Raw genomic sequence first — 12,382 nt, 5'->3', positions numbered from 1 at the left:
CCTTCCTGCCCCTACCGTAGATGGGGAGGGCAGGGCAGCACAGCATGTCGCAGCTTATGGTGCCATGGAAGCCTGTAGTGTGGATTGCAGTAGATCAAGACAAAAATATTTTTTGAAATGAATGAATGTTGTAGTACATGTTTAATTTTTAGAATATAATTTGGTATTTTTCTGGTTCAGAGATGGCAAAACCCCTTGCTGAAAGGAGTCATTCCAGGGGACAAGGGGAGGGACTTCTGGTCCCAAGATGGCGACCAGGGGGTGGGCATCTGTCAAGGAGCAAGGTTACCCCTGTGGCCCTCAATGACTTGCCAGAACTGGGTAAACGGCCCTCCACTCCAAATAATTGCCCACCCCTGGTTAGAAGGGTGCGCTGAAGGTTAAAATGGTTATCTTACATGATGCACATTTACTTGGGGAATCAGGGAGGCACTTGGAATTTTGCCTGGTTTCCTGTTTAAACTGTAAGCCAGAGACCATAAAGGACAATACGAGACGTTCTATCAGTCTCAACTTAAGCTCCCCACTGTATTCTATAAACTGTAATAAGCCCACATTGTCAATCTTAGTGTGCGCGCTCTGGAAAGCCAAAACAAATGTTTTATACATGATTATTATATAGTAAATATGTTGTTATTTTATTTCACATTATCAAATTCATGTCACTTACGTGTGGTGCGTATGCTCCTGACATGAAAAGATGTACTGGTTGTAGACCATACTTCTCTTTTAAGTGTACTGCAGTTGCAAAACTAACATAAGATCCAAAACTGCATGAAAAAGAGATATTAAATTAATATCATCAAAAGCATACGGGTGGGGGGAAACACTGACAAATTTAAACAATTTGAATCTCAGTGTTACTATAGGAATTACATCTCAGTAAGCATTTTTTGAAACTATATATTGTACACTGGTATATTAAAAACAAGTTGTTATGAAAACAGAGTGGTTATATTAGGTAATTCACATTTAGAAGTTAAATAAAAGTGTGCCTAGGTTTCTAAATCACACCTTAGATGCTTCCATTTCCTTCACCACTTTTCCTATTTTGTTGTATAAAGGAAAATGAGTATTTTTTGAGACCAAATGCTGGCCATATTTGCTTGTGACTGGCAGGATTAGTGTAAGCAGCAATAAGAAATAAACACATTTATGATCTAACACTATAAAAATAATGATCACAACAGTAATCATTAAGACACCAACAAGATTTGGGATAAACAGAGTAGAGTCCCTTCTGTGGCACAAATTTCCTATCCAACCTTGATTAGGTACCATTAGGTCTCACTAAAAATCTGGCCTTAAGACGCTGGTAGGTCTGCGTAAGTGGATTTTCAAAAGTGCTTAGGGAATCTAACTGTTTATATAAGTGAGACTGAGGTGCCCAGGCATTTTTGGAAACCACACCAGGCAGCAATCTGCATCTTTAAGCACCCAAATACCTTTAAAAATCTAGCCTTTTGTTGTTCTGTAAAATGGTTGCACTTTCCTAATTAAAAGACTAAACACATTAAAAATTGTGAAGCTCTCAAACGGGTATTGTGCAAGTACTTTATATAGGTGAATCACAGCCCATCACTAAGCAGGTCTCCAAAGGTGCAACTCCCCTCTCCAGCAGTGTCACTGTGATACTCTGGTACAGTGAAGAGAGCATTCTAAAAACAAATAGTTGACTGAATATATTCTGCATCCACATAACTACGTTGATTTATACCAGCTGAGCATCTGGTCCACAGCAAACTCAGCTAAGCAACAAGGGAATTGCTCAGTTGGGGAGACAGTAATGTAGACCTTGTTTATACTACAGATATTCCACTGTGTCCATTATAACAATTCTCCCTTTACACACTGAACAACCAGATGACAACTGATCACTGTCAGAATCCATATGGAATGGAAATTGGGTAAATATACAATCACGTAACCTCTGTAAATGAAACTGATTGATGGTTTCAAAAGTAGTTGATAGATGTTTCTGTTGGCACATCAGATCATCTCACATCAGTGACTGACGCCACCTGTTATGCCATCACCCAAAACTGCCAGTAATGATTTCCTTCTATGCAGATATTACTATAGTAATGTAGCCACCAAATCTTTTCTGAAAAGGGAGGTTGGAGTCTAGGTAATACCCAAGGCTGGCCTTTAGTATCAACAGTAGGCTACACATCAGCCTTTGTAGCAATTTGTTTTAACAAAAGCATTCCAAGAGCTGTCAGAAACCAACACAAGTCATTGACTAACTACAGGTTATGAATTCTAACCCCCTTCACCAGAATAATTTAAGTTGTTTGTTTGTTTTTTTTACCTGTGACCAAAAAATGCAAAAGGTTTTTCTTGCAGGTCTTTTAACAAACTACTAACAATATCACTAACTAGAGTTGTCATGTCTTGTGCACAAGGATCTTTCACACGAGATTCTCTTCCAGGAAACCTTAAAGAGTACACTAGAAGGAAAAAAGAAATTAGAGAGTCATTTCAGCCCACTCTAAAGGTATTTCAGTTAAATTATACAATCCAAAATTAACATGCTTTTTATTTATTCAGCAGAAAGAAAATACAAATTACAAGTTGCATGAAGAAATCTGTGTGTGTGTGTGTAAATAAATAAATAAAATATTGTGGTTGAAAAATAAGGGACATTATATGGGCTTCAGTCATTTCCTTTAGTCCTAAATGTTGCCCTCTCTAACCTATATAGATTGTAAGTCTGTAGTAGACAGGTTTAAATATATTTCTTTAACAAGCCTTTAACATTTCCTTATTTATTTGATTTATATGCTGCCCTTCCCAACAGGGTTTTGGGTGGCTTACAATAAAAAAAAAACAAAAAACCAACCCAGAAACCTTTAACAGGACAATCACAAAACAACTCAGAAGGGGACTAGAATATCAACCTAAAGCAGAGATCCCTAAACCAGTGGGGGCCAACTTTTTTGGCAGGTGTGCCACAAATTAGCCCCATACCCTTCAGAGTACCACCCTGATCCCTTTCCCTTACCTTAAGGGATTCCCAATAAAATTAGTAGGCGATAGGTTTACAACTAACAAGAGAAAGTACTTTTTTAAACAATATGTTAATTTGTGGAACTCATTACCACAGGAGCTGGTGGAGGCAGATGGCAAAGCCAGGTTCAAAAAGAGACTGGACAAATTCATAGATGATACATCTGTTAATCTTGGAGATGTTTCCTCTAGTATCTCAAAACCAACAAATGGTAGATGCGGGTATTGAATAGTAGATAGATAACTCTAGAGATATCCAGTTCAATGCTCTCCTTGTATAGCATACACTTCTACCAGTGTTGGAGACAGGTTACTGGGCTAGGTGGACTGTTGGTCTTACCCAGTATGGCACTTATAGTTTCATAGTTGGCAAGGTTGGAAGGGACACGAGCAGATCATCAAGTCCGACCCCCTGCCGTGGCAGGAAAGAGTACTAAGGTCAAATGACCCCAGCCAGGTGTTCATCCAGTCTCCTTTTAAAGACCCCCAGGTTAGGAGCCTTACCTGATCTGCTGCTCAGTTTTCTACTCCCTCACCAAGCTGCTGCTCCACTTTCTGCTTCCTGCCCTGTACTCCCTGTCTAATCTCATGCTCTACTTTCTGTTCCCTGCCCAATCTGCCACTGTGCTGCCTGCCCTCAGCCCAACCTGCTGTGTGCCACACAGAGGCTGCCCATGTTACATGTTGCAGGTAGCACATGTGCAGCAAGTTGACCATCCCTGCTCTAAACCATGTTTTAGCCTGGTTTCATTGCTAAATGCATGCCCAAATAGGAAGGTCTTACAGTGCTTCTGGAAGATGTTCAGGCTCAGGCTCTAGCAGGCCTCAAGGGAGAGAGCACTCTAGAAGCATCTGCTGAGAATGAGTGCCACATGTATTCACCAAGTAGACTTGGCTTAATAATCTACTTGCAGGTTTATTAACCTACTTGCCAGAAGCTACTTTTGGCTGATCTTAAGGATCACAATGGGACATGAGGGAGTTCTTTGGGTACATAGGGACCACAACATTTAGGGTCCCAATTCAGCACCCTGAATTGTATCTGGAAAGCAATGGGAGCCAGTGTGAACTCTGGAGCATTGAAGTTTGGTGCTTCTGGTGGCCCATGCCCATGGTAGACCACCACATTCTGAACCATTTGCAGCTTCTGGATGGTCTTCAAGGGCAGCTTTATGCAGTGTACACTGCAATAGTCTAAACTCAAGGTTACAAAGGCATAGATCAATCTCCAGACAAAGATCATTGACCAAGGCCACGAGTACAGTCTGTGTGCTATATCTAGGTTGAAAACTAGACTGACAAGTCCAAGAAGCCAATGGCATCCACATGTGCCTAGAGCTGTTGGGCAACCCCTGCACCTTGCATTCAGTGATCATCCCCCAAAATAGGAGGTTGGATATAGGGCAATAACTGGCTGGAGAGTCAGTGTCAAGTGATGGTTTCTCAAGTAGGGGGCTGGATAATTGCAAACTTAAGAATGTCTGGCACCCTGCCCTCCCTAAAAGAGGCACTGACAACCCCCGCTGGCAGTCATCCCAATCTTCCTTGGCTGGCTTTTACAAGCCGGGGCAGGGGGGAGGGTGGAGGGTATGGGTCCAGTTCACAACAGGTTGCCTTCATCTTTCCCACCAGCACATCCTCTACACCAGTTGGTGACAGCAATTTAAAACAATACATTTAAACAGGACACGACCAATCCTCAATCCCAAACTCTGACTTGATTCTAATATATACCTGGAAAAGTCAGATACTATTTCAAACTGGTGCACAGTGAACTAGGTATGTGTTATTTGTGAATTCCAAGTGCTCCATGACAGTCTGGTTGGTCCTCCAGGCACCCTACATCACATCAGTCCTCACCCTCATTCTCCCCTACCCACTCACCCACCACTGCTGCAACTGGCTGCTCTGGTACATGGCCAGAAATCCACTGCCCCTTTTTACCCTTCTGTTGGTACTTTTTGTCAATGAGCTACCTTGAACTGCCTGCTCAATAGAAGCTATATTTCTAATTAGCAGTGGTGTTCTCACTTCTTATTTGATTGTAGCCCCTCATCATGCCCTGCCCCCAGCTCCTGGCAACCCTAAACCATGGTTCCAAGCACTCCCCCTCTGCCCCTATTAGCCACCCCAAGACAGGCAAGCACACTGTGGGGTTTGGTCAATTGCTGAAACTTTACTGAATTCATGTTTAGGAGAGAAAGGAAAGCAGAAAAGTGAAAACACCACCAGCCATAGGTCACCCAACCCCTGGGACCCTCAAAACATGGAAGCACTTCCCACCAATTTGCCCATTTAGCTAAGGCATTCTGGACTGGGTGCCTACTTCCATCCCCTAGTGTCAGAGCCACAGCGCTTAAACATCTAAAGAGAAAACTATTCTAACAACTGTGAACTGATTCCCAATTAGTGACATTTGGGCATGGTTTAATTGTTAAATGTAGTTGCATGTTAGTAGGTACACATGCCTAACATATGGGCCTCTGATCTCAGTTTGGGCCTGCAGATGGTACTATAATATAAATAACAAATAAGTACATTCTTAAAACAGTATCAAGTATTAAAATTGTCTATAAAATATCTTCCTTTTTTTTTTTTTGAGAATTACAAAGCATACTGATAACTTATTAACACTGCCCATGAGTACAGACTTCCTTATTTGCAGACTTTTCAGTTTTACACATAGTAAAACCTGGGAACATGGCATTTACTGACATGACAATGTCCTTTTCAAAAGCTGAGTCTTCACATTTGGATTGTTGCCCCTTTCTTCAGGAAAACTGAACATTGGACTAATCTGCAAAAATCTATTGTCCTTCACTAACCTTTTCTTCTGACAGACTGGAAAGATCATATAGAAGCAGGGGGTAACACATACCAAGAACAGAAAAGTACCATATTTAAGGCAAGCCACCACATAGGGAGGTGGGGGAAAAAAACCCCCACAAAAAACAAAGACACTTTTTCAGGCTTTTATAATTTCTTTCAGCATGGTTAAAACAGTTCTGAACATACATGCTGAGCAAGTGCATTTATTCAAAAGAGCCTACAATTGTTCTGAAGCCTACATCCCTAGTAACTTTCCTGGAAGTATTTCCATCTGAAACAAGACTTTTCTTTTACTTCAAGGAGAACTGGATGTGACTTGCACAACAATTCTCTGGAGGTATTCATAGTTTAGAAGACTGGTATTGTTTCAATGCTAATCTTGTCGCTTAGTGCCAGATTATTTTCTTTTCTTCTGAAAGGTCTGGCAAAGGTCCACTAGGTCTCCTCCTCAGATATTTGCCTATGAACCTTTTTCAACGCTGATGCACTATGATAGCTACAGGGATTACTTAACTGTAACTAAATGCCAGTTTACTCCTGCAAAGCCGTTGTGTGACCCTGGGTTCTGATACAAGGCATGTAGAAGCATGCAGATAGATGTAAATAACTAATTCATTTGGGGTAAGAAAATTCTCTGCCACTTTTCAGCCTACTGAAACGCATCTTAAAATGTTTGTTTTTTTTTTTTAAACATTTTTGTTATATTAATAATTTTGAATAGATAATCAAACTACTGTACCTGACACAGTTAACAGACTTGCTTCTAAAACAGTCAAACCTGCTTTAGCTTTGAGAAAGAAATTTAACTAAAATTTAACTCATATATTGCACCCATTCATCTCCTGGAGCTCATCCAGGGGAACAAGGGGGTTGAGAGCACTCAGGACTCCAGTGGAAATCTTAAGAACTTTTCAGGAAGGGACCCATATATTCTGAATGTAATTAGAAAGATGACAAAAGTTCTCTTTAACAGTACTGGGTACATTTTATTTAATATCTGACTACCAAGCACATTAGCATCCTATCTAGATATCCTACATTTATTAAATGATACTTATTATACCTGAAAAATCACTGACCTTCTATTGAACTGTTGAAGAGTGAGCTCCATTGAGCAAAATGGAAAGCTCCCCCTCCAGCCCAGGGAAAGCAAATCAGCCTGTATACTGCATCAGGCCTTCTGTGCAGACACATAACAAGCTTCTCCATGCTTAAGAGAAACAATAAGCAATCATATTAGTTAACTGTAATCTCTTTTTTTGAATGTGAAAGTGTAGCTCAATTGAATTTAGTTTTAAACAGCAAGCTTGTGGTATTATCTATTATCAAAACTGTTAGTGCTATGCTACTGGCCCTTTAAAAAGAAAAAATAATTTTATGTATTTGTTTAAAAAAAACCCATCAGACTCATTCTAAAGCATCAACTTATATTATGTTTGAGGAAATTATCAACACTTTAAGATGAGTGAGCATTTGGTCTGTCTACAGAAGCCCTGTACTTTTACTAATTTCTGACATTGAATATATACTTACTTGCAGCAGTCAAAGGTCATTTTTACAACATACCCATTGAAAGCTAAAGCATACACAAGGAGGCCAACCTTACAAAATGTTAATCATTACTAGGTGTTGTTCAGAGTGGAGGACTCCCACTACCTTGAAGTGCTAGGCTGTGTTACTGCACAGCTGCCTCCCAGTGCTCCACTCAGTCTCCTTAAGGGTATATACAGATGTTTGGGGAGGTTAGATCATGTTAAAAATGGACAACCCAATCAATAAGTTAAGTGTACCTCCAAGGTAGTTTAACTTAGATCGGGTCTGGTAAGACTGTCCTAACTGAATTTCTGTAGAGTTCACAGTGCAGTCTCAGGGCTCTTGCCTTGTGTGTCTCTTCCCCCCCACCCCCAGCCACTGGACTATTTTTAGCCCCTTGCACCCCTCCCCCCACCTCCAGACAGACACCCCCCTATGGACTAGCCAGCCCCGCCCCCAGCACCTTATCATTCATGATAAGTATAGCTGATGTAAGAGAACACTCTTCATATAATAACATTGTTTTTCAGCATGCACTGAACAACACTGCATTTGAATGCAGGGGGAGGCAGCAGCTGTTGCAGCCAGAGTGATATAATTTTTACAGGTTTTGGTTTGTGCGTAAGGATCTGATCAGATTCTGTATTATCTACAATGATTGCTCCCAGGAGGTTAGGGGAGACTGGAGGCAGGGGCAGATCCATGGGGTACACTGGTGCTGTTGCACACCCATTTGATTCCTGCTCTGATCAAAGTTTCAAACCAACTGCCTAGCAGTGGCAGCAGCAGCAGCATTTCTAGTTAGGCAACAGAGAGCGAGTCAACTGACTTCATGCCTCATGATCCGATTCCTTTAAAACTCTTCATTCCACAAGTGTTAACAACCCTCTCTCCTTTTTAATGGTTCCAAGCTAGCCTCTCTCCTGCAATTCTTCGGTTAGCTGTTCCTCCTAAGATAACTCTCGTTTCCCAGCCCTGAAGACTGTTTTTAACTCTAGCAAGTAACATCAACTCAGGTGTGGAAATAATTTTCAGGGAAGCATTAGGTGAACTGTAAAGATGCTCAAGAAGGCGAGATTGTGTTTTATGAATCTGAAAAAGATGCACATTTAATTAGCTACAGGACTAATGAAACAACATTGATTATTTTTGCCTACTTAGTTATATAGCCATAATATAAGATACAGCAAATTAGCACACATTCCAATAAGGTTTTTTGGGATTTTTGGCTCCTATATTAAACCAAATCAGCCCCTAGCATATTAACAAAGCTTCTAGTTTCTTTTTTACCAAGAGAAGAAAATGTGTGTTGTGCTATATGTGATGATGCACTACATCGTTTGCACCCCCCTTTTCATACTCCTAGATCTGCCCATGCATGGGAATGTAACTAACTTTTTAAAAGTATCTCCCCCCTAAAGCACATTTGTATTTCCAAATTATTTTAAATAAGTTTGAAGCTGCCCTTCCCCCATCCCCATGCCCCACCAAACAAGCCACTCATGGCTGCAGGCGGCCCCGGCTCTGGGTAGCTGCTGCCAGCCGGGAGCCCCAGCTGCTCCTAGCAGGCAGCTGGGATACTGCAAGCCCTGCTGGGAGCAGCCCAGGCTCTAGCAGATACCCAGAGCCAGGGTAGCTGCTGACACCCACAGAGCCCAGGCTGGGAGGCCAGGGGCAGCAGGGCATCCTGCCATGTACTCCCTGACCTCATTTTGTTTTTCTGGCATGCCGGCACTCCAGCACCTTTCAAGGTAGGCATTGTGGTGTTTTTCGGCACTCCGGCCAAAAAACATTGCCTACCCCTGCTCTAGATGTTGTCTAGCCCAACCCCCTACCATCCCATTACTAAAACTACACAATCAACCCTGTAACACAGCTTAATCATAAGAACTACTTTCAATACATCAGAAGCAGGAAAGCAACCAGAGAATTGGTGGAACCATTAGATGACCAAGGTGTAAAAGGTGCATGCAGAGATGAGATGGCCATAGCAGGGAAAGCAAATGAATTCTCTGCATCACTTTTTCTGTAGAGGACATTGGGGAGACTTGTACACTGGATCAATTCTTCCTAGCAGATAGATCCAAAGACCTGGATCACTTTGAAGTGGCAACACAGGAGGTTTTAAAGCAAATCAATACATTAAAGACTAATAAGTCACCAAGACCAGATGGTATTCACATGAAAAATGTTGAAGGATTTCAAATATGAAGTAGCACAATATTATGTAAACTTAAGCTTCATGATCTCTTAAGGTGAGGTGACATTCAAGATCAAGTGACATTTGTGCCTGACAATGCCACCTGGTTCATGGAGCTCCTGACATGGTTTGAAGCCCAGAAGACTGTGATCCACCACAGGCACAACAAGCTGCTGGATTTGATAAGTTGGGTGGAAGACAGGGTATTGCATGAACTGCCAAGCTGTCCTCATGAAAACCACTGGAAAGGGGGCCTGTTTCAGACAATAGCTGTGAAGCTGAATTAGTACTGCAAGCACAACCCATCACTACCACCATGGTTCAGGCAACCAGCTGCTTCCTTCCTTAGTGCTCTTTGCATTTTGAACCCCAGCCAGGTGCCTTTTCTGAGTTGTGACCCTCAGCTACTAAAAGCAATCCTGGGATGGGAAAAAGAGCATGGAACATGCCGCTTACATGAACTTCATCAAAGAGTGCTGGATGCCTGTGCCTGTGTTCAGGAACTCTGTCTGTGACCAGTTTCCACATATGTATGCCTTGGCAGTATGCTGCCTCACCATTCCAGCAAATTCAGTAGCTGCTGATCATACCATCTCAGTGTATGGACAGGTGTTCACCCCACAGGGACAGAGAATGTCTGCAACAACTGCAGCTGGATGCAGCATGCTTGCATTTAATAACTACAGAAACTGAACGCTAACCTTAAGACCGGCAATTCAGGTAAACTCCTTTTTATAATGTCCTTTACTAAAGTGTATATAGTTTGGTATTAATAAAGTTTATATAGTTGGTATTAGTTACAATTCATGGTGTGCATAGCTTCGTTTTAATAAGATATTTCATTTTAGAGTTTAATTAAGTGCTTACATTGCTTAATAATGTGTCAGTTAATGGCTTCCATAGGCTTAATCTCCTGATTAAGCCTGCTGTAGCCATTAAGGGAATCATTGTTAAGTAATCTAAGTGGCAGTTAGGACCACCTGGTAAGCTCCATTAAGGGGCAGGACTGCCGGGACCCCTGGCCCATCAGAGATGGGGGGGGGGGGGCGGGCGTGCCACACTCAGCCCGCAAAAAAGTGGCAGACAGTCCTGAGATCTGTCTGTGAAATCAGCTGGCTGACTCCTCAAGTTCATGATATACTTCTTTATCAGTTCAATCTACACAGTTTAGACTAATCTGCGACAACTGAATCGATTCAGTTTTGGGCTTTTTGACACTCTGTACTTAGCTCTTAAGTTCTTGTGTTCTCAATTGCAATCTATATGGCATAGCAATAGAACTGGATTAGACAAATGTGTTCTCTAGCAATTAATTAATTACCAAATTAAAATGAGGGTGAAACTGTTAAAGTAAATTCATTAAGTATATTTTCCTCAAGAACTTTATTTAAAAAGCTAAGAAATTACATTCTTGGTTTGTTAGCAACTGCATTCTTTAGCAATAGAAAAATTAACAGTGTCATCCTTTGTAAAGCTCAGAGTTTTTGACAGAGCTGTTACATTTCATTGATGCAATGTACTTTTTGAAAAGCAAGAAAAATATATACAGGGCTCTGAAGCACAGAAACAGGAGGACACATGATTCTGTTCACTAAGTCTGTAACAGGAGGGATGGCAGGGTCGCCGTGCCAGCCCTTGCCGCCTCCTCTACTGTGCCAAGCTTTGGACTTGCACCCTCCTATCATCGCCCACCACAATTTTGATGATATGTGTTTTTATAGGGAGGCTACCTCTCCTCCACTTGGCCACAGTTCTCCTGCTCTGGGTGTCCTGCGTATCTAAGCCTTGCAGGCCTTCTCTGTACGCCACCCTTCTCACTAGGGCCTTCTCTGTACTGCTGCCCTTCTCACTGGGGCTTCTCTGTACTGCTGCACCTCTCCTGGGGCTCTCCACACCCACACTGGGGCCTTCTCTGCAGGGCTGCCCTCTCTCGCAGGCTCTTCCCTCTGCAGGGCTGCCCTCTCTCACGGGCTCTACTTTGGAGCGGGGGTCTGTACCCCCAAACTCTGTGCCCTCACTGGGGCTGGGGTCCTCACTCTACCATGAGTCCCCTACGAGGCCTCCTCCATCTCCTTATACCCTCACCCAAACCACCAGTGTTAAACAACAAAACGATACAGAAACTCGAGCCTTCTAGCTACAACTTAAACATAAGCCACCTGGCTGTAACAACATTGCTCTAATATCTTGGAGCTACTCCCCTTTACTCTGCTAGCGGTACCTACAGTCAGGCTTCGCCTCACATCATTGCTCCAGGACCTTCTCTCTCTGGCTACTGGCAGGGAGCTCCTTCTGCCTTAGATGCCAGTAGGGAACTACCTCTGACCTCAGCTCCCCCCTCATAAGAGCCAGGCCTTGCCCCTTATAGCCAGCTAACCTCTGGCAGGTGTGGGTCATTTTCTGCCTCCCACTGCCCTGGCAACCAGCACCTGAGGAGTCTTCCGGGCTCTCTCAGTAGCAGGCACCTTAGTGTCCTGCTACAAAGTCAGACCAGCTACAAAATAAAATTTACTTCAAGTTGTATATATATTGCTTGATAAATGTTGACCTTTCATATTACTGACTGTGAAATATAGTAAATAAGACATGCAGCCATTTATATGCATTGCAAAATAATATTTGTTTTACTCTCAGTATGCAGGCTCAAAGGTCCTACCCGTATCTTGCTGGTCACTGTTGTAGTGAGCATGTTTGTTATTGCCCTGAAATAGAATAGTTTTCTGATAGCATACTGTTAGGTTAACAATAATTTGGATTATTAAGAAGTATTAGCTTTGCAGCTGAATACAAGGCATGACCTGTGGCCTAGCA

General features: G+C 42.3%; 1 protein-coding gene across 7 annotated transcripts in view; it reads right to left on the bottom strand.

The window, feature by feature from the left end:
• The window catches only part of OLAH (oleoyl-ACP hydrolase), a 33,111-nt gene that overhangs the window by 4,359 nt on the left and 16,370 nt on the right, over positions 1-12,382 (bottom strand). For 6 of the 7 annotated variants that reach the window (XM_019497824.2, XM_019497826.2, XM_059729042.1 and 3 more), the window contains 3 exons: positions 6,918-7,048; positions 2,312-2,450; positions 671-770 (listed from right to left, as the gene is read on the bottom strand). In XM_019497824.2, coding sequence (XP_019353369.1) covers positions 671-770; positions 2,312-2,450; positions 6,918-7,048 — 370 coding nt within the window. The remainder of the gene's footprint in view (positions 1-670; positions 771-2,311; positions 2,451-6,917; positions 7,049-12,382) is intronic. The other variant, XM_019497831.2, reaches the window with a different exon arrangement.

The sequence above is a fragment of the Alligator mississippiensis genome, chromosome 5 (assembly GCF_030867095.1).
Source record: "Alligator mississippiensis isolate rAllMis1 chromosome 5, rAllMis1, whole genome shotgun sequence".
Taxonomy (NCBI): domain Eukaryota; kingdom Metazoa; phylum Chordata; order Crocodylia; family Alligatoridae; genus Alligator; species Alligator mississippiensis.
Note: the sequence above shows the minus strand (reverse complement) of the source record. Positions and strands in the feature narration are given on the sequence as shown.